Raw genomic sequence first — 26,938 nt, 5'->3', positions numbered from 1 at the left:
AAAAGATTCACACCAATAATCAAAGCACTATACTCAAAGGCAGCAGTCAGTTTGCCAAAAGAATAAATTTATAACCTAGTAGTTATGTGTGGAAACTATACTAAGCTAAAGGTGGAAACATCATGTACCATGACCCATGATATCCTACCTGTATCGGAATCCATTTTTACTAATCATGGATAGCCCTAGTCAGACTGGATGAAAGAAAAGTATTTATGAAAGTGATGAAGAAAAGTTAAGAAAAAAAGTATGCAAACAGAAGGATAAGAAATTTAAATAAAATACGAACCATTAATATATGAAAATTAATGAGATGAACTTTAAGATATAGATTATTTAATTGTAGCATTTACTTTGAAGACAAACAGGTAAATATGCCAATTTCTGTGTCAGAAAAGCAAAGAACTTTGGAAAACAGCTAGGTTTAAAGAATCTGTGTTATTACTGTGTAAAATAAACACAAGCTATCTAGCTTTGGGAGTTCTAACCACTTTCACCTGTAGTTTGCATAAGTGACACCAATTATTGGAAATATTTACACATTCTCTCCATTTAAGGAAGGATGGTAGGTATAGTTAGAATAATAAACGGGCTCTGCTCCTGGTTTCAGGACATAAAGCAAGTGACTGGCAGTGAGGAATGTGCAGAGAGAGGCTTCACGGAATCCACAGGGGGGCAACTGAAAACACTGAGGCTTGAAGGTTCAGAGTTTACCAAAAGCAAAGGTAATTTTAACCGGTAGCTCTGGGAAACCTGCTGATACATTAGGGGTTTGATATGAGTGTGAAAGATTGATGATAAGGAAAAAGAAGAACAAATGCTAGCATTTTACAGAGATTAGCCCCAGCATAACACCTTAACTGCAACACAAACTGAACTCAAAGACGACCCAAGTGAAGGGAGCAAAGGAAAAGAATGATTAGGAATTCTACTAAGCTAAATTTGAAATGCAAAAAATCTTAATGTACAAAAATGCTTTTTCAGTGAGCTGCTGGAGGTCATTGCAAAAAGTTACACACTCAGTTAAGACTGATACTTTAGATACTGATGCTTAATATTATAAATAACAAGCCTCTTTATATTAAATAAGCATGTTTTATTTCAATATTTAAACTACATATATTCATTAGTATATATTAAAATGTAAAGCTAAGGATGCTACTCACCCCTTTGATCAACATATTTCCAAAAGTCATATAAGATGAGTAAGTTTGTATTCTGCACTATAATTATTAATTGGATAAATTCATAATTAACTGGGGAACACAGGCCTAAGAGGGAGGTTCTACTGTCTCCTGACATGCTTCCTCATATGCCCCTCCATTCTGGACAACGACTCTTACGCTGACTGACACTGAGCAAAGAGGTACAGCCCCATCACGTAAACTGATTCGTCCTTACCTCTCTCTATCTAGCGGAGAGGCCTAAAAGTTTAAGTGCTCAGGAAAATTTGCAGTACATTTAAACGCAGTGATATGTTTTCAACATTTCAAAATTAATGAAGATATAATTATTTCCAAAAAACTTTTTCAGAGATTCATGACAGCTGTGTCTATGATTTCTGTTGCCTCAAGAATGTTGTGACTTCTTTTAACAGTTGTACAAGAAAAGAGAGTTATGGAGTGACATGATTAGACATTAAAATGATCATGTGAATTACTGTCCTATGTATTCAGAAGCTTGAAGACTACAGCACATGTAATTCCACTTATCTTTCAAGAATTTATGATTGTAGGTAAAATGAGAGTACATTTTGCAATAGCAGACATTATGCCACTTTAACCTTCGGACATGAATAAAAGTAGGAAATGGATGATAACATTATAAAAAACAGAGGCTGACAGAGGAAAACTAGTAACAACTAAAAATCTTACCTGACCTTTCTTTATTCTATATTAATATCACATTAAAATATACTAAGGCAGTCATCCACATGTAAGAATCCCTTTCATTACATTGACTTATTCTAGCTATATAAGAAAAGTTTTATATGGTATATATTCCATAAATATATATATACTAATCTTTATCCTGAATAAAATGAAGACTGGTATCTAGAAGTTCTGCAATATGTTTAAGAGAATCAACAAGTTCTGCTAACATGTTGTTATTATAGAAGATATAACTAAATTAATAATTTTCATCAGAGCAGGTTATATACAGAATAGTTTAGCTAACATTTTAGCATTGTAATCTCTGCAAAGATTTGAATGAAAAAAGAAAACAGAATGACTGAAGCATTCTCATATGTGGTTAGCTTTGGATTGTTTTTTTTTGTGTGCTTTTTAAATAAGGGAGGCAGCACAAAACCAGTGAAAGATAAATCTCTTTCACATCTTACATTTGCCACTAACTAGTTAGGACCATTTAACTTCTCTTTTCATTTCCTTCCCTCATCTGTAAGATAAAGTCATGAGAAAGATGAGCTGATCTCTGAGGTCCCTTTTGCTTTAAAATTTTGTAGCACTTAAAAAAACTCTACAAAAATCCATCTGGAAAATAAAATGGAAAAAATAGTCCTTTTTAAACTATTACTTAGGAAAGCTGAGTGAGAGTGTTTTAAGTCAGAGAGTACACACAAATGAACTAAGTTTAGAAATATAGTTTATTTCTCTTAGAATCAGAGCAAACTACAGACAAGAAAGCTTTGAATATTCCTTCTTGGGAAAATTAAAAGGAGACAAGTCATCTTTCACCTCAGTTTGATACAAACACACACACACACACACACACACACACACACACACACACACACATCCCTTCAGGGAATAGGACTTAATTTCCATTCTTTCCTTCATACTCATGAGTCAGCCCAGAAATTATGTTGGCAGACAGAATGGAGAGAGGGCACATTTATTTCATTGTAAGGAGTACTAACTGAGGTCAATATAGAATGGCTGAGTAGGAGATCAATATTTCTGCAAAAGACATATATAAAATAAAATTTGTCATCTTTGAAGTGCAACTGATAACATTTAAGAGCTTTAATAATGCTGAGGTAAAACACCTAAGCATATTTTATTGTTATTGTTGCTGTGCTCCAGGCCCTGTGTTAAATGCATTCTATGTATTATCTTGCTGAATTTTAACAAAAGTTTACCATGCCCTGCTGCATGGCACACACAATTCTAGGTCTTGTGCTGACAGAAGTAAACAGGACAAATCCTTGATCTTGTGGGGCTCACAGTCCAATGAAACGGGAACTATTATAAGGTAGTTTTATGAGATGTTTCAACTATTATACTGCTTTTGAGAGAAGGCATAGGAAGTCGGTCGGGTAACTTGCCAAAGATCATAAAACTGGTAGGCTGTAGACTTGGAATTCAAACCCAGGTAGTTCTTGTCTCTTGCATTTAAGCAGATGGTTATTTCAGTATAACTGACCACTGTGAAATACAACTGAAAAAAATATCTGTATCTTTCCAAATTAAGAAGCAAAGAAATCTAAAAGTCACAGCATGTACATATGAAAAACCAGGAATAAGGGTCCAAGTTCAATGGGCCACATGTGAAAATTATGCTACTCTGCAGCTACGCTGATTTAAATAAATACTTGTTATGGCGGTTGGGAGGTTAAACGTGCAGTTTAAAATTAGATAATAGCTTCTTACCAGAGCAATTACTTAAGTCAATAAGGGACTGAAAGTTAAAAATAAATCAGTGAAAGCAGCCTATAGTACTGACTGAACATATGCTGCCTTTACAGCTCTAAACCACCCTGAATAACGAAGGGGTATAAGCCAAAGATCTATCGAGAGGTGCTAGGAAAGGTGTGGGAAAAACAAGTATGTGACCACAGGTGGCACCTGGCACCAAAAATGAAACTGTTTTAATGCCTGGTTCAAGAACACTAATTTTCTAAGTTGAAATCAGAGCATATATCACACTTGGAAATAGTGTGGGGAACACGAATTGTACACTCAAGAGACTCCAGTGTGAAAATTCTGATATCTAGCTTGAATGATGGCCATGCATTTAATCTGCTGGCAATTTTACAAAATCAAAGAATCATTTGTCTCACTGCAAAAGGTAAACAGCAGTTCAAGAAATCCTATAACAAAAACAAAAACAAGAACATAATTTCCTCCCAAGGGGTTTCAAATATTTGTTTAGCACAAGGATCAATATCAGAGAGTTTTAGTTAGCTTTGTTTTTTTAAGCAAAAATCTATCTCATTTTTAGGAGGTACAACAAGCACATACAAGTAAATTCACACAAACATGCAAAGAGAAAACTTTCTTTTTCTGGGAGACAATGTAAAAGCAATTAAAACGTCATATCAATAGGTTATTAATTTAAGTGTTTTTATTTGTTTTTCTCCTTTCACTAGAACAGGCAGTCAGAGGTGAAACCCTTCACTGTATGTATTAATAAATACAATTTTGGTGTAAATAGATTTTCCTGAATAGCAGATAACTATCACCAATTACTTATATACATTGGAGTATATAACGTGTTTAGATTTTTTAACAGATTAATTATCCTAATTAAGTTTTGTTAAAATTACTTTTTATCCCCGTCTATATTCAAAAGTCCATGGTAGAGTAAGCCCCTGAGAAGCATGATTGTTAGTAGTGTGAGAGGCTCCTTGAGGAATACAAAAAATTTGCAAATAATTTTTTAAACAATTGCCAGTAAGCTAACAATGAAAGAAAATGATTTGTTTATAAATTTATATTAAGCCAAGTATGGCATTTTCTCCCTTGAAAAGTAAATGTAAATTACAATGCAATAAAGTACCTATAAAGTCCTATAATAAAAATGAGAAAATTTAAAGTCAAAGTATCTCTTCAAAAAACAAAATATTTATTTTCATTAAATGTAAACTTCCTCTAATTTTGGAACCTCTTCCGCAGAACCTCTCTAGCTTTTTGTTTGTTTTTGTTTTGATACAGAGTCTTGCTCTGTCTGGACTGAAGGCTGGACTGCAGTGGTGTGATCCACGCCAGGCTAATTTTTTGTATTTTTAGTAGAGATGGGTTTTCACCGTGTTAGCCAGGATGGTCTCGATCTCCTGATCTCATGATCTGCCTGCCTTGGCCTCCCAAAGTGCTGGGATTACAGGTGTGAGCCACTGCGCCTAGCCTAGAACCTCTCTAGCTTTTAAACAATTTCACCTAATTAGGCTTTTAGAGGAGGATATGAATGTCTCCCCAGCTGTCGCGTCTATTAAAATGTCTATTAGTCTATTAAAATTGCGTTACAGGCAGAAATTCTGTCTCCATGATCTTTGCCTCTTGGTGCTATACCTGTTTATGTTATGGTAGTGGCAAGAGACTTTGCCACCATAAAGGTTGAGGACTTTATAATAGGAAGATTATGCTAGATTATCAGTAAGAGATGCAACAGAAGGGGCAGGGGACATTCAAAGTGTGACAGGAACTCTCCACCACTAACTTTTAAAAGGGAGGAAGGAAGCCAGGAGCCAAGGAATGAGGGCAGCCTCTAGAAGCTGGGAATGGCCCTCAGCTCACAGCCAGTGAGGAAACAAGAACTTCAGTTCTACAACACCAAAAAACTAAACTCTGCCATAATCTGAATAGACAAGAAATGGACTGAGCCTCCAGAAGTCCTGCAATCCTACAGATACCTTGATGTTAGCCTGGTCAGAGTCATATTGGACTTCTGAGCTATGGAACTGAAAAATAATACATTTCTGTTGTTTTAAGCCCCTAAGTTTTTGGTAATGTGTTAGGGCAGCAATTGAAAATAAATACAAATGTGCTAATGATTCATGCATTGCATGGGAGAGTGAAACACTCAGTTCTATGTGGTATGGACCTACCTCACACCAAGGATTACATAAGGACCAAGGGTGTTAAGAGAAAAATGTATATGGTTCAAAAAAATGTTTGACTTCTAAAAGCTCACTGGATCATTTTGGGATGGTGTTTTTTTTGTTTTGTTTTGTTTTGTTTTTTGGTTCTCTTTTTTTGTCAGGGGTGGCAGGGCAGGAGAAGCCAATACATTCGCCAAAAGAATAATAATATGGTTAATAACGCAATGTATAAAGGTTAAAATTATGGTCCTTTGTAATTTAAATGAACTCTGGCTTGGTCACTAACTGATAGAAATCTAAACTTGATAATCATACCTATCTCAAAGAAATGCAGAATAGAAATCAGTGAATGTGCTACACGGCACTTAGTCCATATGAGTATTTGAAGCCTGATAAGTAACTATTTTTTATTATAAATGTTTTACATTGACCAAAATAAGCTGTTATCAAAAGCAAGTCCAGCAGGGATAACTGCAGATTTATTGATCCAGAGAAAAGTCACCAGGGATCAATACTCCAGTGAACCTCATGAATCATTCTGGATTTAAAGATAATCTCTCTGCTCAGAATTTTCCAATTTAGAAAGATGTAAATTTCCTACTGGCTTACTCTTCATTCACCACTACCACCCATTCCCATTAAGAGAGTTAATTACCCTTTCGTTGCAATAGCTACAAATATGTCACAAAAACAAACAAGTAGAAAAAGGATACAAGCAATATCTTAAAAAAAAAATCTAAATTAGGTATTTTTTCTCTATCTTACAGCCATGGTCTATACTCACATTTCTGATTCTCCTCTTTCTGGACATTTTAGGAGAATTACATTTCCCTGTCCCTTTGAGATAGTCATTGCCATGAGATCTGTTTTGGCCAACGAAATGTGAATGGAAGTAATCTGTGTTACATTCAAGCAGAAGGGCTTAATTAAGAGCCAGTAAGTGATTCTCCATGCTGTCTTCCCCTCATGGGATCACAAAAACGTATGCTGATATGAAGATAACACAAGACTGAAGCTGCCTGGAATGCCAAGTCACCACATGAAGGGATGGCAGCTACCTTAAAGATCAACATAGGTCTACAACTCACTGTGGTTGACAAAAGATTAGAACATTCTTCAGTGCTAAGCAATTGAGGAATTTTTGTGTTGTTTCTTCTGGCAGCATAATCTAACCTATACTTACTGATATACTTAGTCAAATTCACCCTTTATGTGTGTAGTCTGTCTCTAAGCTTCATTCATTCAATCAGTATTTACTGAATATCTATTATGAGCAATCCCCTCTTCTAGGTATCTAGGGTACATGAGGGAACTAAATACACAAAGATCTCTGTCCTCATAAAGCTTGCATTTTAGCTGGGAGAGACAATACATACAAGGCATAGTAAGAATATTACATAGCATGTCAGAAGATACTAAGTCCTAAGGAAAAAAGAAAAATTAAAACAGGGTAAGGTTTAGGAGTTCTAGGGATGAAGTGGGGGCAGTCAGGTTCAGTATTAAATAGAGTGATCTCAGTTTTCTAATCTGTAACACTTACCGTACCCACAACACAGAGGAACAGAGGAGAAAACATGATTTAAAATGCTCACCAATTTTTAAATGTTATACAGTACTCGTATTCATTGCCACTGTTGTTATTGTTACTATTTAGTAGCAATAGAGGATTCTCCTGGGTCACTATTATAGGAAATAAGGGAAGTTTGATATGATTTGACTAGAAATAGTATACATTGGGAATATATAAAAAATGTTCTGGTATTCTGTTTATATGTTTAAATATTCAACGATTAAGATACTCAATCTCTTAGTAAGCTGCCTCTGGGTCAGAATGTTTATATTTGCTGAAAGGACACCTCAGAGTAAGTTAAGAAATAGAAATATACCAAAAGTATATGCTGCCTCTTGTGATATGAGAAAATATACTACTTGATTGCCATATTCCAATTTCACAAGTTTTGGTGAAATTTTAGCTTTCAGTCTAAAACAGCCATTCTTTAGAAATATCAGCTAAAGTTATGGGAGGACAGATGGCCATGAAGACAGATTTTGATATCCTAGAGACCTACTTCTTGTTTACTTCTGAATCTTGAAGCAGTAATTGTAGTCAATTGTAGGAGAGACAGCAAACTATGTCTTCATATGTAGGCTCCTAAGCAATGTAACAAAGCTGAACATAGTACTTCTAGATCTAATAAAACAAATCAGAAAACAGTATAAAGTAAGAAAAAATGCCACAAGGAACTGACATAATGAAAAAACAGACTGCATGCAAGAGTAAACCCAGACTAGGAAGCCACAGACCTACCCACTATCTTCTAGCTGTTTACCTTTCCCTGCTTCGTTTTCTCAACTTTAGAATACAAACAGCTCATGTGCATAGTTCACATGTATGTGTAAGGATTTTAGAGAGTTGAATGATTTGCAAACTGTAAAGAAATGTGATAAATGTTATCATACCCCTCCGGAAGCACAAGGAGCAGTATAAATGAGTAATTTATGATTGACCAATTCAACTGGCCAGATAACAAGTCTGGAGAATGTCCAAAAGTAGGGAGAAAATGGGAATTAGCCTTTAAGTAAATGAAACAGCATGAAGGCGCTGCAGACTTAGACCAATGTTTTCCAAATTGTGGGTCATACAACCCATTAATGAGTTGTGAAATCAATTTAGTGGGCTGAAACCAGTGGGATTTCTAGCGAAATAAAATAGAACAGAAAATATCAGAATGTAATACAGTTGCATCATTGTCAAGAAATTTGAAAGTCACTGACATACACTATTAGAAAGCTTAAGAAAGCTGTGCCCTCATTATAAATTTTAAAGATGCAGATATAGATAATAAGTTTCTTAACATATATTTTTATAAGGTTGACAAATAAAACCAAGGCAAAATTCATTTTTGTGTGTGTGTGTGTGTGTGTGTGTGTGTATAATATATCCTACAGTTAGTCTCCCTAGTCATACCTCCAACCAAATTAATACAAAAACAACAAATGAAAATCTTCCTTAACATAATTTCGTGTAAAAAAAAAAGTGAAGATGGGAGGAGGATAAGGAGACCAAAAAAACCAAACAACTGTTTAGATCACAGATCACAGGCAGTGTAAACATTCTGTTTTATGGGCTAATGAGTTCCAATGTGGTGTACTCTGCTCAGTTCTGGGTAGCACATACTAAGGGGTACTCTGAGAGGAAAAGATGCAGACTCGCAGGACACAGAAGACCCTGAAAATAGAACACTATCCTGGGAATGCTCAGCCCAAAGAAGAACGAAGAGGTTTGTGGCTGCTGCCTTCAACCCAGATCACATCGCTCTCCTCATTACATTTAACCTTGTGAAAGCTTGCCACTGCACTTAGAATAAAATGTGAATTGCTCCTACATCCAGCCCTGTCTTTTCTTCACTCAGTTCCAGCAGACAGAGCTTATCCTGTATCCACCCTTTATATGAAATGCTCTTCAGTCTACCTGGGACATTATTTCATAGCTGCCCCTTTTACATCCTTTGCATCTCACTTTAAATATCACCTTCTCAGAGGGGACTTGCTCCATCTCACCCTCTCCAAATTAGTTCCCCAACTGGCCATTTTCTGTCATATCACTAATAATTCATCTTAGTTTTTTGTTTGCTTTATTATCTATTTCCTCCCACCATAAGGTAAGCTCCCTGAGGACAAGGACTTGTCTTGCTCAGGCTACATTCCTTGTCTCTAGAATAGCACCCGCATATAATAGGTTTTTAAATCAATCAGTTCAGGCAGAATAAATAAATTGTACATGGAGAACTCCTCCACTTCCCCCTTTCTTTTTCTGCACCTTCATCACTTCACCACCACCATAAGCAAGTGAACATTTATCCGGCTTATTACAGTGTTAAGAAAACACTTGCATTCATTATATTATTTGGTCAGGAATTGTTTAGGAGTTAAGGGACAACATAGGATGGTTATTACCTGCATTTCCAGTTTTATAAATCCAGACACTGAGTTTTAGAAAAGTTAATAAATGGCTTGATAAAGGTCCCACAGAGCATGCAAATCCCAGTGTTCATTCTTTCAGAAGAAAGCAAGAGGAAAAACATGGCTGGCACATCATGAGCTGGGGAGATACAGTCAGTCAATAATCAGAGTGGAAAGTTAGAGGACACCAAACTGTAAAGGGCGCTGAATGCCAGGTCAAGGACCTTGCATGACATTCTTCAGGCAACAGGGAACCAAGGAGGATTTTGAGGAAAGTAACACAATCAGATAGTGTCTCTGAGGAAGATAACTCTAGTGGAAACATACAGATGGATTATGAAGAAAAATATTAGAAACAAAAGAGGGTAATCTCCTAGTCCAGATGTGAAATAATTATCGAGTAAGGAGGAGGGAATGAGGGAACGGAAAGTAGAGATATTTTGAGACAATGTATGTGGTGGTAGCAGGGAGGAAGAAGAAAAACAGGTGAAGACCTGCTAGGATATTTTTCAGTTTTGAAGATCTGAACATAGTTTGAACATGCAACAATATCAGATTTAGTATTTGTAATTCTCAATCCTTATATTAAGGGAATTACTACTATGCTGTCATACTTTTAAGAATTGGTTCTGAAAACTAATTGGAAACGTGGCCACCTATACAATTTTATTTGCTACAGAAGACAGAACTACAGGTTTTATTGTATGTTGATTTATCATGGAATCAAAAGATAAAAATAAGAGACACCAAATGAACAGACAATTGAAAATGCAAAGACTTGCCAATCTCTTAAGGATTGTTAAATACAAACATAGTTTTTGGAAGTGCACAATCCTATTAATGAATTAAAATAAGTTAAAACCGTATCTTGATTTTTCAACAAAAATGTATTTTGAAAATATAAATGCGTAAGATGTTTTTAAAATCCTATATATCTTTGCATTTTAAAATTAAATTCCTGAAAATACCTCCTTCCCAAAGTTAAAAGAAATTTGGCTCCAGTACAAACTTTAAGGTAAACTTATGTAGATTTTTCCTTATGAACTACATAGAGATCTCATTTATTTATAGTTTCACTGAAATGTATACCTGCTCTATGGATGAATCATGCCCTATAGATTGTATCCTCAGTAAAATTAAAAAATGAATCAACACACAATAAAATCTATAGTTCTTTTGTGTTTTCTATAAGCAAAATAAATTTGCATAGGTCACCACTTTTTCAATTACTTTGCAGTGCCAACTCTGAGAAGAAAACTTAAATTTGCTCTTAAAAATATATGACAACATAGCAGAGTAATACAATTAAAAATTAGGGTCAATTTGTCATCAAGAATGTCTGTCAGGATTTCTATCCTTGCTATTTTACATATAGTATGTTAGCAGAGAATTTTCTTGATTCTTCTAAGTAGGATTTTTATGGGGTCCAAAGAGCCTTAGTAGACTAGAGTCCAAATTTTAATTATTTGTATATAATGCACTGTGCTTAATGAACTTTCGTTTTAAACAATCAAAATCTTCAGTTCACAGAGAAGACAAGAAGGGATAAAGGAAATTTTCTTATTTTAAGGATATATTTTTTTCTCAAAATAATATGTAAAACAAAAAATACTTGTGAAAAAAATTAATATTCTATGATTCATCCATTAAGAAAACAGTCTTATTTCTATTTTTTCACTGCTGTATTTCAGGTATGTCTTAGAATGCTTAGTAATTATGGGCATGAGCATATATTTTATTTATTTATAATGTGTATATATACACACATTTATATATATAACAATATATTTATATATTATATAAATATACATAATGTTTATATATTACATATATATAATTACATGACCCTAGGTGAGTTGGTTTTGATAAAACTTGGTATTAGAAACTCATAATGAATTATTAAATCTATTAAAATTAATTTTACTCCATAATTTCTACTAGCATATCACCTCAATTTGGAGATGCATATATGTTCTTAAATTCTGTTTAGAACTTTTACAAGAGGCAGTATCAGGCAAATCAAACAAAACGAAACTGAGTTTCATATAACACTGGATCCTTTGGGCTGGATGACTACAGCAGGCTCAGAGATAGTCTGCAAAGCAGCATGTAAACAACACACGTGTGTGCATGAGCAGGGGAATGTGCAGGTGTGTGTATGTAATTGTAGCCTGGCATTTCTATCTAAACTAGTGACAGAATGCTTTTATGACATTCTTCTATTCAGATGAGTAACATAAAGTGAAAACGTTGTCTAAGTACTGACAAATGGCACTGGCTTGAAACAGTCTAAGGTTTGTTTTCTCTATAGAAATCCTCCACTCTCAACTTTCCCAATAAAACTTTATTAAAGTGCTGGGCAAATTATATGCATTTCTTATGGAATTTCATGTCAAATTTCTTTATTCAGGAAAAATTACAATGCTCTATAAAAATAAATGTGAAGTGAAAGGAGAAAAAAACTGTTATTCAGCATCAGTGCGAAATTTCATTTTCTCAAAATACTTGACAAAATTGAAATCCCGTTAAAAACGCAAAGCATTATCTTTCCAACACTCTTGAAATTAGGATACAATATTTTGTAATTCAGCGAATACTGAGTACTTATATACGTTTCAGGTACTGTTTTAGAAATATAGAAACATTCAATGACAGGTTCAAGGCCACACAGAACCTTAGGTAACAAAGCCGGGAAAACTTAAAAACTCTAGTCAATTAATTCAGATGTTCATTTCACTACTTTGTTATTTAGTATAACTCATTTATTCCTCATCAGGACGTTTAAAAGGTTTTTATTTCATATCTCAAAACAATTTTATAAAAAAAAATAGCTTTCAATGAAATTATGACACCAAAGACGAGCACCATTAAATCAAAGCCAACTTATTTTTAACATAACTTTTACTTAATTCTGATTGTCACCATTTGATCTAAGTCCTGTATTTACATGAAGAATATATGATTTGAGGAGTTTTAAGATAAGCCCTATCACTCCTTTTAAGTTACCCAATTTAAAAATTATCTTTTAGTAATTTCTATTATTTCTAAACAATAACACTCAAAACTATATATGTTATTTTAATAAATAAAAATTTACAAACTACTATTGTATTTTTAAATGGTCTGGTGAAGTCTTCCAAGAGACAGCTTAATCACCATATTATCTATTATTAAATGTAGAATAAAAGGACTTTTCTATGGCAATAGTTACACCAGATTTATCAGCACTTTTTTTTTTTACTCAATGTCTGCCTGAGGTCAAGTTAACAGAAGTATCCAACTGTCATATTAGAGGAAACCTTATACCTAATAGAGAGTTGCAGGCATCTGTTCAGGACCTGGTGATTTTCAAAATAGTTTTATTAAGAATGTAAGAGCTGGCATGTAATTGGTACACCTCTTATCTTCTAATGACACATACGCAAAGTAACTGAATGAAATTATATTGTGTCTCTTACCTAAAGAATGTGCAGCTGTGGTTTTTGAGCTGAAAAACCGGCCAAGCCCAAGATCTCCAAGTTTTACCACCCCAGTGGCTGTAATGAACACATTAGCTGGTTTTATATCTGTGAATAAAGGAAGGGATCAGGTAAAAGATGATAGACATTTTAGAAATTTTAAAGGAATTAAGAACTACTTTTCATGATAGAATTTAAAATTTATTTTAATCATGAAAGTTTGAATTATGGACCAATTAGTTTATTTTGAATAATTCTGATATATCCTAATACCTAGAAGTTCTCGATTCTCTGATAGACAGCTAATCATCAATGTACTATGATGAATGTGATTATTAATTTCTATTTCAAATGCATTTTGTTTTCCATTCTCAAAAAAACCTGTGAAATTTAAAGTACAAAATACACGTGTCCTTTTGATATTAATTTTAAATAAAATATCTTACTAAAGATTAATGTATTGGTAGATTTGCATAAAATATAAAACCACAACACTATTAGGCATATAATTATTTACTTAGATGGCTTTAAAAATCTTAATTGCATAAATGAATTGTATTAAAATTTTTCACACTTCAGTATCAGTGGATCAATTACTCATTGATGTAATCTTAACATACTCTGCTCAACCACTTGACTGATAAGAATGCTGAGCTAATACTGAATATTAAAAATCTAAGTGGTTATGATATACATTGTTTAATTGAAGAAACAAAAAACTCTTCCTTAAATATATTTGATTGCTGTCTTCTCTTTACCAACAGCATCTTACTGGTTTGTAAGATGCTCATAAGAGTCAAGCAGATTAATTTACATTCTTATTTAAAATCAAGTAGTGCTTTATTTAAAGGTTTAACATTCTAGCACAATTATAATTTGAAAATAATTACCTAAAAAAGTATGGTACTATGTAATGACTGGAAGACATTTACTTTAAAGAACTTACATCATTTAAAACAAGATTAAAAGTTCTTAATGATTTTATCTTACCTCTATGCATGACTCTTCGAGAATGCATGTGTTCCAATGCACTGCAAAGCTGAACAAAGTACTTCCAAACAGTTCTTTCAGGAATTAGCCTCTTTTGCTTCTTAAAATGCTTTTTGAAAATTAAAAATAAGAATTATAAAATCTAAAATTTCTCAAGACTGGATTCTGATAGGAAAAAAATCTGTAAGTCAGAAAAACACCTAATTTTATCTACCATTATCAGCTGAAAAGCATATGATCTTTATACTGAAATGATTCCAAGAATTTTATCTGACATAATGGCTTAAGTTTTTTCCTATCATAACTAAGGTTGGCGGAAACTGTGTAACGGTACATTTTTGTGACGTCCCACTATTTCAAAAAATTAACATCTAAAACAATTTCTTGTCTTAAAAGGAAGATGTCAAATTTGATTTTAAGAAGAGCCAGAATAAAAAAGTCTAGATACCTGTAGGTAATTACATTCATTAAAAGACAATTCTTCTCCTGGCAGAAGGTTTCACTATAGAATTCCTTTTAAATACTGAACCACCCTGGTGATTTGAAATATCACAATTTATTAAAAGTTAAATAAATAAAAGGAATTTATGTAGAAAGTTTTCATGAATATTTCTACTGTACAATGCAAGTCAAACTTGTATTCTGCTTTGAATGAATGAAACTAAACTCCACGGAAGAAAAACCTTACAGGAATGCCCAGGCAAAAAGCTGACAGCACCAACAGGCTACTTAGGAGAGAGGTCCTTGCACATAAGAGGGCAAATACTACAATAATTGTAAAACCAGAGGTACTTATTTATGCTCATTTTTTCTACAATAAATCTGCTAGAAGACTACACTAATAATATACTACTTCAAGGACAAAGTTCTTAGCTTTGTAAGACTTACAAAGATTCAATACATAAAAATTATTTTTCAAAAACAAAATGCAAGTGGTTTCCCACTTAACAATACTTATAAATAACCAACATGAATACTGCATTTTAATTGGTTTTCATAAAATTTTCTAATAATTTTAACTGTTTTAAAATATATATATTAAAATTTAAATATGTACTTTAATGCAATTTATCCAAAGATATCCAGAGATATTTTGAGAAGTCCAACTAAATTGATTTTTTGTTATTGAATATGGAGGAACTATACTTGAGAAAATTCTAAAACAGCTACCTTTCAGTTTTTACACCAGTGACCAGCTGAGGGCAGGCTGAATGGAAAAACAGTACAGGAAATTCGCTGATATCCCTACTTCATACTGAGCAAAAAATTATATCTACTGTCTCACATGTACTCAATGTATGAACCAAAGGATAAATCTTTAAGGAAAAGCTAATAATCTTAGGTTAATCTTTCTTATAACACATACTACAGAAATAAATTTATTAGCAATTTCAATAGCTATTACATCAGTAACATATCCCAAAGAATAAAAAACAATTAGATGACCAGGTAATTAAAAAGCAAATCAGGGTCTTACTAAAATGTTAGAAACCTCCCATATCATGTTTCAAGACTATGTCTTTTTAATTGCAGACTGTGTCAACATCAGTTTTCATTCAAAGGGGGTAATGCTGCAAAATCAGTTCTTTACACATAATTTTCTTTCAGACTTGGAATGAATCCAAATAAACCCTGTATATATGTGCTCTCCCTGATGCTGGATTAGCATATCAGAGGACTGTTTGATGTCAACAGGAAGATGGGGACCAGGTTTCTTTTCATTCAAAAATAAATATACCATATCATGTACATATCAGACCATGAAAACAAATTTTTATGCTTTAATACAGATTTTGAAATCATCATAATTATAATGTAGTTGGAAGTTTACTTTTTAAATACCATTATAAAAAAGAAATCAAGTCTAAAAGAAAAGGCATAATTTAAAAATCGCCCCCAAATTGCACAATAGGGAAGACATTACCGGACCAAGATGATCTGATTATTTTCATGTTTTTGTATTCTTTGAGACTGTAGCTTACAAGTTAAAACTGATGACAATAAGCTGAATTCAATATACTACTACTCAGAATGACCTGGTAAGAGTTAAGTATCCAAATTAGTTATAGGCCTTTGAAGAATAACATGAATTTGATTTTTTCATAAAATAAAGGCAGTTTCATTATGCCATTAGTATCTCTCATTATTTTTAATAAATGTCTGCTTAAACATATGTGGTTTTTAAACCATTCCTTAAGTATAGGGTTTTTTGGGTTTTGTTTTTTTTGTTGTTTTTCGAGAAAACCAACACCTAAAATGAGAAGAGCCTGTCTGTTCTGATGGTGGCACTGTTGGCTATCTCTTAAAAGAGGATGAACGGCAAAAAGGCAATGAAAATTTGAATTCTTTTTACTATGGGTAAAATGTATATTAGCACCACAAAATAGGAACTTCTATAAAGCCAAAGAAATAAAAAAAAAAAGAAAGAACAACCTTCTCTTAAAATTTATTCTAATAAACACGTATCTTCTTAAAAGTTAATCATCTAGCCAATGAGCATTATTGTTTGAAAATCCTGTTTTCCCTTGAAAAAAGGCAGCTCTATATAAATGGTTAGCTCTGATTAAAAAAAATCTAATGCCAACATGTAAAAAGTAAAAATGTACATATATTTGTTATATCGCAAGTTTTTGATATAGCAATAAATAATGTAACCAATACATCTAAAAGTTGGAACTAATATAAATATTTATAAGAAAATGAAAGAATATGTGACAGGGTGCTTTTACCATATTTATGCTATGAAATAGAATTGCAACTTTTTTTGTAGTTGAAAATAAAGTATCCAAAAATTTATGGGCAAGCAAAAATCAACACCCATATACACCTGATAATTTGGACATAATTTTGTTTAGTCTTTTTTTTTTTTAAGTAGGCTAGTCTTTTCTCTATGCAAATCTTCAAATACTAGTTACTTTAAAAGCACCTTTTCTACTGTTATCAAAATTATCCAAATAAATACTGGATATTATTCAAATAGAAAAATCAGATGTGACAAAAAGTTAATCAATTTACATACAAAATGTATGTATATACAAACATCAGATTATATTATTTCTGACTTATGTGTAAGATTACCAACATTTCACTTAGGTGAAATTCAGCATTATCTGGTAAAACCCATCTGCATCACCATCTAAGTGATTTATATTAATATAAAAAGAGCTACAGCTGATCCAAGCTGTTTCCTTTCAAAGATTTTGGGAAAATAGTCACATCTTAATAGATACACTCTTTTTAAAATTATTAATCTCCAAACACCCTACTACAAATTAAACAACCAGATCAAATCCAATTACATAGTGGATACTGAATATCTAAGCACCATTTTTGAACTCCATTGGGTAACTTGGTTCCTGCATTCTAGACATTACAACTCCAAGTAGAATATACACTGTTTATTTCTGAGTTATAGAATTATAATATTCTTCCTCAAGAAATCTCAGGAAAAGCTTCAATGATATTACCCAGCATAACCTCATCAACAGAGAAAGAATAGAAAACGATCTTATTTTACAAAAAAATTATTATTCTCTGTGGCATATCAAAACATTTAAGCATACAGTTTGACATGTTAATCTTTAAAAAAGAAAATTTCAGGCAAAATATCTGGAACTATTAGGGTCAGCTTCATGGGCAGGAAACCTGTATTATGCAGGTCTGGCACTTGGTTTAAAGCCCTGTTACTGCCGTTTTAAAAATTTTTAATATTTAACAAAGGGACTTGCAATTGTGTAGCCAATCCAGAGAATCATACACTAAGCATCCTTTAGAAATGTACTGCTGTGTTTAAGAAATTTAAAAAACAAAACAAAACAAAATGCAATCCTGGTGTGCAAGGTGTGTTTGAAGAGGATTAGGAAAAATGTTAATTAAATGATGAGAAATAATGAAGTTATAAGAGAACTGGAATTACAGGCACCAGCTGCTCTCCATTTCTTTCAAGTATCTAGTAAGAGGAAGTAAGTGATTTATGTTAAATATAAGGAAGCATTTCCTGCTTGGAGTGTTGTCAAATGTTTAAATGTGCCACTAACACAATCCATATCCATCTTATAATAATAGACTTGATTATAAGGTTTGACAGTAACTGGTTGTGTGACCTTGAACAAACCATTTAACCTTGATGGGTCTCAGCTTCCTAGTTTGGAGATGATCTATGAAGTCTCCACCACTTCTGAAATATAATCTGTGGGTCTACAGTCTTAGTTTCAAATGAAACAGAAATAATAAATGTCTGTTTGGCACATTTCATACTTAAAAATAATAGTTTCCTGGTATGCCTTATCCTTCATATATCCAATTAGTAACAACAAAAAAACTCAGAGATTCCTACTGGTCCATTTAATAATATAAAAGGTCTTAACATGAGATGACAAGGAGTTCTTTGCTATAAGCTTGTAATTAGGTCAAACATTTACCATCAGAGGGGATGTTCCCAAACACAGCATTGCAATTATAATGCAATTTTATAAGACTATATTTTGTCGTGGTTATTTCAAAGAATCAAATGCACAGATACTGGGTGATGAAAAAGGATGCTTCTGGAAGTATAATGGGCAGTTCTAAGTGTGATTTTTTAATTAATCTTTCTATGGAAACATTTTTCTTTGGAAGGTACAATGAGTTATCAACAAACTAAACTTTACAAATATTTGCTATATACAATTGTGGGAAATTATATAAAATTAAAATTTTGGCATGTAATACTACTTTACAGTGCATAAGTATTTTCTCTCTTGGCACACTGAATAAAATTCAGATACCTTAAGTTGCATTAGAAGGTGTAAAGTAGAATGGGCCTTACAGTCATGAGATCACTGAGAATACTTATCACTAGCATCTTTTTATCTTCTTATCCAAGGTCTACCAGTCTTTGTCTTTTCCTGTAATGTTTGAAAATCTATTAAGAGTGCTAAGCTGTTTTTAGATTATAATAGAATATAAATATAATCAATTGATTCCCAAAAGTTAAAATTATGCAGGTTATTAATGCAAGCCAAAAATACATTTCATCTTAGGGTAGAAAATGTGAAACAGAAAATATTTTTCGGGAGCAATTACACCTTGAGGGGAAAAAAACCTCTTAAATTATTTAGCAAACAAGAAAAATAAGTACTCATAAAGTCACAAAACTTCCCCAAAACAGTTGCCTCCTGAAAACCGGTACATCAATATCAAGGAACTTATTTAGAATATTAAAAAACTAAAAGATCAACAATAAAAACACACAAATGCAATAGAATTACTACAAAGAATGGTCCCTGCATTGCTGCCATGTGAATAATTCTTAAGAGAAGTTTCCACATTACTAAAACTGATAAGAAAATACTTGGAAATACTTAAAATGTTTTCTCTATTGCATCAGAGTACTAGTGATAAAGTGAGATTAAAAAGAATAGTCGGTCAGTCTTAGAGGAGACAAAGAAGGTCACAAAGAGAAACAGAAATATTTCCCTCTTTAATAAATTCTTTCTTGCTATGTTATACTAGACAACAGTAAGAGTTGAAGAGATATTTTAATTTTCATAATGAACAAAGAAAACACAGCAGAACAGTAAAAGTATCTCAATTGAAATCTAAAGGAGAGAAATTAAGATGCTTAACATAATGGTGTCTGAACCCTTATCTTTACTTCAGTGTCTACAGTTACCAAAATTACTGCTCGCGATGCTATTTCATGGTTTACAAAAGGGAGTTTTATATCACTATCATCTTCAAATGTAAGGAGCAATAAGCTCCTTCAAAATTATCTTCAATTTTTTCCAAGCAAACAAAGATCAAAGTTCATACACCACCTTTTATTTATGCTCACAGAATTAAATAATGGTCATTTCATGGTATAAAGTGTTCAATTTCCTAAAATCTCTAAGTTCTATACTGCTTCAATTTCAAACTACTTAAGTATCAAGGAAAACACAAGTGATATTTTATCAGTAACATTGCTCTTTAAAAAAATTCTATGTAACACACCTATATATACATACCATATGTAGACAAAAATTTATACAGATATAGACACATAGATGTACATATATTATATAGGTACCTAAGTAAATGTATCTATGTGTGTGTATATATATAAAATGTATATTTTTAATTTATATATATAAAAGAATATTCAATCCTGTGTAGCTTTTTTTCAGATGGCGCTACTAACTTGTAGGACTTCAGAATAATTCTAAAATGAAATATAAGACAGATGACGATCTTATACAAAAGTCTTAGTGAGAAACTGCATTTGGAATCACTGGCAGTTCTCATAATTGTCTGACATGGGCTATACACTTTGTCCAGAGGCTGAAATGGAAAGTGTAGGTATCCTGGTAAACAATAAATCAGAGTTATCAAAGAGAGATGGGACTGCTGGGAAACCTTTATTGCTTTAAGGATCCAAAGGCCAAGAGTGTAAAAGACATTTCAAAGTGATTTTATTTCCAATACAACCTCTACATTTGGATAAGTACAAATAAAAATGTGTCTGCAAATGTAAAAACAGCCAAACCAAGTAGGTGAACAAGATTTTTGAGTTACAATATTTGAAAATAACAGTTATCTCCAAAACATGGTTGACATTTAGCTAATATATTAATGTCTGCCATAAGCAGAATTCTAAGATGTACATCACTCCCCTAAATTCTCAAGTCCTGTTATATAATCCCATTCTCTTGAATGTGAGTAGGACATGTGAATATTATTAATTACTCTTCCCATTTTATATGATGTTATATAGAAGGGATTTTGCAGATGCAATTAAGGTCCCTAATCAGCTGACTTTGAGTTAATCAAGAAAGACATTAGCCTGAGTAGTCGTGACCTAATTGGGTGAGCCATTCAAAAACGTCAAGAGAGATCTGAACCCAGAGAAATTCTCCTGCTGATCTTAAGGGAACACAATGGCAGGTTGTGGAGACAAATGGGGCAGAAAACGGCCAGCAGCCTCAAGAACCTAAGGATACCCCCAGCTGACAACCAGGAGGGAAACAGGAACTTTAGCCATACAACTTCAAGGAACTGAATTCCCCCAAAAACCAGTGAACATGGAGTAAGACCCTGAACCTCAGTGAGCTCACAGCCCCAGATGGCACCTTGATTTCAATTTTCTAAGACCTTCAGCAGAGAACCCACTAATCCTGATCCACAGGAATCTAGAGTTAATAAATTTGTGTTGCTTAAAGCTGCTAAATTTGTGGTAATTTGCTATGAAGCAATAAAAAATTAATACAAAATACAACTGTAAACACATGAAAAATCAATATGTAAAATTAATTTTATGTATATATAAACAAAAGGAGTTTTAAGGCTCCTAGCAAATTTAGAAGGAATGACCTACAGGTGGTAACAAGGTAGAAAACACAAAGTCAGCAATCTAAGAAGATAGCCTATACCTAAATATCCTAGAAATAAGAAACGATGGTCTTATTTATTTATTTTGCGCAGTGCCAAACTCCTGGCAGAAAACAGACATCCATTTAAATTATTTGTATTGCATATTTAACTAAAAAATATTTATAAGAATAATACTCATTTCCTCCTTAGCCACTGTGATATGGTATGACATTCTCTTGGCAGATAACAAACCTCTGAGTTTCTTCTCAAAATATTTATTAGGTTACATTTTATTTCATTGATATTCTGGCGAAACAATTTTTAAAAATATATAATATTAAGTACACACATTTATAGTTTCTTCTATTTGTCTCAAATTGACTTACCAATAGGTAGTTATAAATACACATACTTACAAATAGTTCAATGAATGAAGTATATATTGTGAAATGAACCATGAAAATTTAAAATATGTTTCAGTAACATTTCTATTGACAAGTTGAAATTTTAAAATCTTCTTATTTATATATTTTTGAGATTAATTTCCTCTACACTGGGTCTTCATCACCAAATATGTTTCTTGACATTAGAATAGAGAAATAAACAGTATAATAAGACATACTACAAAATGGAGCATGTATGTGTCCAATTTAACTACAATAAAGAAAATATATGGCATATACATCACAATTTAACTGAAATCTGTTTTGTAAGGTCGATTTTCCTTTAAAATTCTGATTGCTGATAATGAAGAAATTATGATGAAAAATTCTAGATTTCCTTTTATCCTAAAACTCATCTGGGAAGTATTTCATCTGACCACAGCCTCAGGTATTCCTTTGTCACTAATTAGAGAAATACTGAATATTTCAACTATAAATTGCTTAATTATATTTGTCAGTCTGCTCTGAACCAATTAATTATTTACTTGTAAAAATCTTTGATGCAATGCTATCCAGAGGTTCATTTCTGGAATACAGACCAGAAGCTATATTTCCTCTTCTACCCCAATTAAGCTGAAGACTTGAGAGAATGAAATACATTGCTATGATGCACAATGATTTACAATATTACTCACTAAAGAAATGAATCATGTTCATTACAATTCAAGCATTCACTGCTGTCCTTTACAAAGCTTTAAGCCACTGTTCTATTCCTTCACAAAAGAAGTTCCTATGATTTTTTTCCTGATATAATCTATCTTATAAAGAACTACTTACAGAACTAATAAGCATGTTCAGAAAACAATTTTAGAATTTCTTAACTACCCAACCCCACTCCCGTAAAAAAATACACTGAATATCACAGCAACTCTCTATGAGACCAGAGCATAAAGCAGCAGGAAATTGTTGTGACAATTATACAACCACCCATGTTATCTACTGAGCCCTGGAACAGAGAAGTGTAATAGAAGTAAAACAACCAACTTCTATACATCTATTCACTACATATTTATCGAAGTTGGTACTATGAGCTAGGAACTGAAGACAGCCAGGCAAGAAAAGCCAGCATGGTCTCTGTGCTCAAAAGAAATTTAAGTCTAATGGGAAATACAAACACCAATAAAATAATTACACACATAAATGCATGATTATATTACTAAGTCTTATGTAGGAAGGGCACTCTGGGAGCACTTACACCATAAAGTACTCTATGAGTGAAAGGAAAATGCTTGAGGAAGTGATACCTAAGAACTGAAGTACAAGCAGAAATAAAGTCAGCCAAGAATGGAGAAGAGCATCCCAGGTAAAATAAAATCACATTCAAGGAAATGAAAGGCCAATATGCCACAGCAAGAGCAGGAGTTAGATTCTATAGCAAATATATGCTGAGCACAAGCTCTGTGCCAGGCACTGCTCTAGGCACTTGGGATATGTGAATACACAAAACGGACTCTGATCCTCTCTGAGGGAGCGTATCTTCTATAGAACACAAGGCTTGCTGAATCTTGCCAAACATTTTAGTCTTTACCCTTAAAGTGAAAAACCTAGAAAGATTTGATTGAAAGGAGGTTTTCCTTTTGCTTTGTTTCTCTCCCCTCTAACGTCTTAAAGACTGATGGAGAAACGGATTTAAGGAATGGGTGCTGGATACTGGGAGACAGTTAAAAAGCTATCTCTCTCTCCAAATGAGAGATGATAGGGAGAGAAATGGAAAGGGAGCCAGGTGAAGAAATTTGAATGGATTTAGAAGGAAAAATAAACAGAATCTGGTGAGATTGAAAAGAAGAGGTAAGGGAGAGTGAAATGTCAAAAAAGAATCCTGGTTTCCAGAGTGCACAACTAGATAAATTGGTGCCAGGCCTCGAGTTAGGGAATATGGGAGGATGGGTAGTCTGTAAGGAATTTGTTTACAGGCATATTGAGCCAATATAGAGTCAGAATTTAGAGAGTGCTCCATGCTAAAGATAAAAAATTGGAAGTCAACAAGAGTATAGACAGTAACTGAATACACAGGTATGAATGAGATCAGCTATAATGTGAGTCAGAACTAAAAAAAAAAAAAAAGTCAAGGACTGAAACTTAAAATTCCATCATTAAAGGCCAGGAAGAAGAGAATGACTCAGTTAAGAAAAATGATAGTCTCCAGAGAGGTAGGAAGAAAATCAAGACACTGTGGGACTCAATAAGCCGGTGGAGAAGTGTTTTAGGAAGAAGGGTATGAAAAGCAGGGCCAAATGCTGCTGAGAGATCAAGCAGAATGAAGACTGGACAAAGTCCTTTGGCTTTCATGATAGAGGTCATTAAAGAGCTATTATGTGTGGTAGGTTGGAAAGAGAGTCAGGAGTAAGTGTCTGACTGTGATGGAAAAAAAAGAACTAGGGTAGTAATTGAAGGAAAAAGCAGGCAGAGGTGAGGGTAGTAGGACTTAAGAGCGTCTTCTGAGATTATCTTACTTAACATAACAACACAGGCTGGGTACAGTGGCTCACACCTGTAATCCTAGCACTTTGGGAGGCTGAGGCAGGTGGATCACCTGAGGTCAAAGTTCGAGATCACCTTGACCAATATGGTGAAACCCCGTCTCTACTAAAAATACAAAAATTAGCCGGGTGTGGTGGTGCACGCTTGTAGTCCTAGCTACTAGGAAGGCAGAGACAGGAGAATTGCTTGAACCTGGGAGGCAGAGGTTGCAGTGAGCCGAGATCGCACCACTGCATTCCTGCCTGGGCGACAGAGTGAGATTCCATCTCAAAAAAATTAATTAAATAAATAAAATAAAATAGCAACACACCTTCTCTAAAATCCTTATTGCTTTTCTTTCTTTAATTTTTCTTAATTGATTTATCAACATCTGGCATATCATATATTCTACTTGCTTTTAGCATTTGACTTCTCCACTGGAAAATAAGTTTTTTGAATGAATGAATGAATGGGGAACAGGTATGTGTGCATGTATATACATGTAAATATGTTTAAAATAACAGTGACCTGAGCATATTTAAATGATGAGAGAAGGAACTCAGAAGTGCACAATGGTTATGAATCTAGGACTGGGAACAGATAATGATAGGAATTAAGATTTCTGAGAATACAGGCAGAGAAAGGGTAGAGAACCCAGGTGGAGGGAAACATAACAATCCCTCCTATCTAACAAGAATATGGTAACAGGAGAGAAGGAGGAGAGAACAGTAACAGACACAAGTAGGTCTAGCAGGTTCAGTCATGGGAAGGTGAGGGTGCTCCTGGCTAGTGACTTTTAAATACTCTGTAAAACTGGAGGAATAAAGACAACTTTGAAGAGTAGAAAAGAGTAGATTTGTATGATGCAAGGAGGCTAGAAGCGTAGTGATCAGAGGTTTAAATGGAATAAAGAAAATGTGAATACCTATGAGATATCATACATGCATAAAGACACAGATAGATGGATGGGTATGTGTACATACATTTGTACATATGTCTTCAAAATATATATATAAACATACTACATATTATATTATTTAACCATCATAATAACACTGTAAGACAGGTATTACTGACCCAATTTTATTGATGTAGAAACTGGCTCAATCATTAAGATTAAATAACTAGGACAACTGATTAAAATCCTTTAATTGCCATCTGAATTCACCAGTGTAGTTTCAGAGGTCCTGTTATAATCATCCCTTATAACCCGCACTTTTCCTTTATATAACTTATTACAACTGCAGGTATACAGTTTTACATTAGTATTAGTCAAATGCCTGATTATCCCACTAGATGACGAGTTCCAAAAAGCCATAAACCATGTACCTGGCACACAGTAAATGTCTAATAAATAAAAAAATAAAATATAGAGATATTTTTTAAAAGCTACAAATTGGTATTAACTATTTAAGGGACTAATTTGGCAATAGCTATTATTTAAAATGTGTATACTCTTACTCGGCAATATGTATACGAATCTATGTAATAGAAATAGACAATGGAGTATGTATAGATATAGTTGTATTGATGTAGATAAGACTTTGTACTTGAGATTTCTCTGTAAGAATAAAAATGAAAACAATCCAACTATCTATTAACAAAGTAATAAAATAAATCGTGATGTGTCTGAGAAAGAATACGTGTATCAGTATATATTTTTATATTTAAATGGGTATAAAGATAGTAAGTAAAGTTGGGAAGGTTTTATGCACGTAACGGTTAGAGATTATTTCTGGGACATGGGAATGAGGGAGAAAAAGGAAGGACCATATAAATACAATTGGGTCAGTAATACCTGTCACATAGTTTTATTATGATGGTTAAGTAATATATAGTATGTTTATATGTATACTTTTTAAAGACATATGTACTAATGCATGTACACATATCCATCCATCTACTTAAAGACATATGTACTAATGTATGTACATATATCCAACCACATATCAATCTTTCCTACCTGCCCAGGAAATCAACTCTTTATCTACACTAAACAACACAGGAAGTCAGCGTGCTATAAGTTAGACTTGCAGGAAGCCAGACTGCTCTCTCTAGTGACAATCTAGGAAGCCAAACAGTAACTTCTATAACAATTGAATAACAACTGACAGCTTCCCTAATTTTGTCCCTGCTTCTAACTAGGACCAACCAGAGAAAGCCAAATATGTACTCCTAACCAATCACAAGGACACCCTGTTTCTAGTCAGCTGGTCTATAGCTTCTCTATGTCAGCAGTCTCCCATCAGGGCATACCCAAAGGCTACCCTTTTCTTCCCGCTATAAACCTTTCATTCCTTTGTCTGCTTTCAATTCTCTGCCAAGATGCAAGTGATGATTGGCTGACTCCCTTGCTACAGCAAGCTCGAATAAATAGCTTTTGTTTTTCTCATTCAGTTATTCTTGTTTGTTTCTAGATGGTTCAAGTTGTGTTCCATAGTAACAGAAGTTTAGCTGGGCACACGGCCAGCTGAATGAAGACTTTCTTTTCCAGCCTTCCTTGCAGCTAGATAGGT

General features: G+C 33.4%; 1 protein-coding gene across 5 annotated transcripts in view; it reads right to left on the bottom strand.

Annotated features, from left to right (window-relative positions):
- The window catches only part of NEK7 (NIMA related kinase 7), a 145,974-nt gene that overhangs the window by 24,447 nt on the left and 94,589 nt on the right, over nt 1-26,938 (bottom strand). For all 5 annotated transcript variants that reach the window (NM_001258200.1, XM_077991365.1, XM_077991366.1 and 2 more), the window contains 2 exon segments: nt 13,201-13,308; nt 14,191-14,299. In NM_001258200.1, coding sequence (NP_001245129.1) covers nt 13,201-13,308; nt 14,191-14,299 — 217 coding nt within the window.

Source organism: Macaca mulatta, chromosome 1 (genome assembly GCF_049350105.2).
Source record: "Macaca mulatta isolate MMU2019108-1 chromosome 1, T2T-MMU8v2.0, whole genome shotgun sequence".
NCBI lineage: Eukaryota > Metazoa > Chordata > Mammalia > Primates > Cercopithecidae > Macaca > Macaca mulatta.
This window is presented reverse-complemented; position numbering and strand designations above follow the sequence as displayed.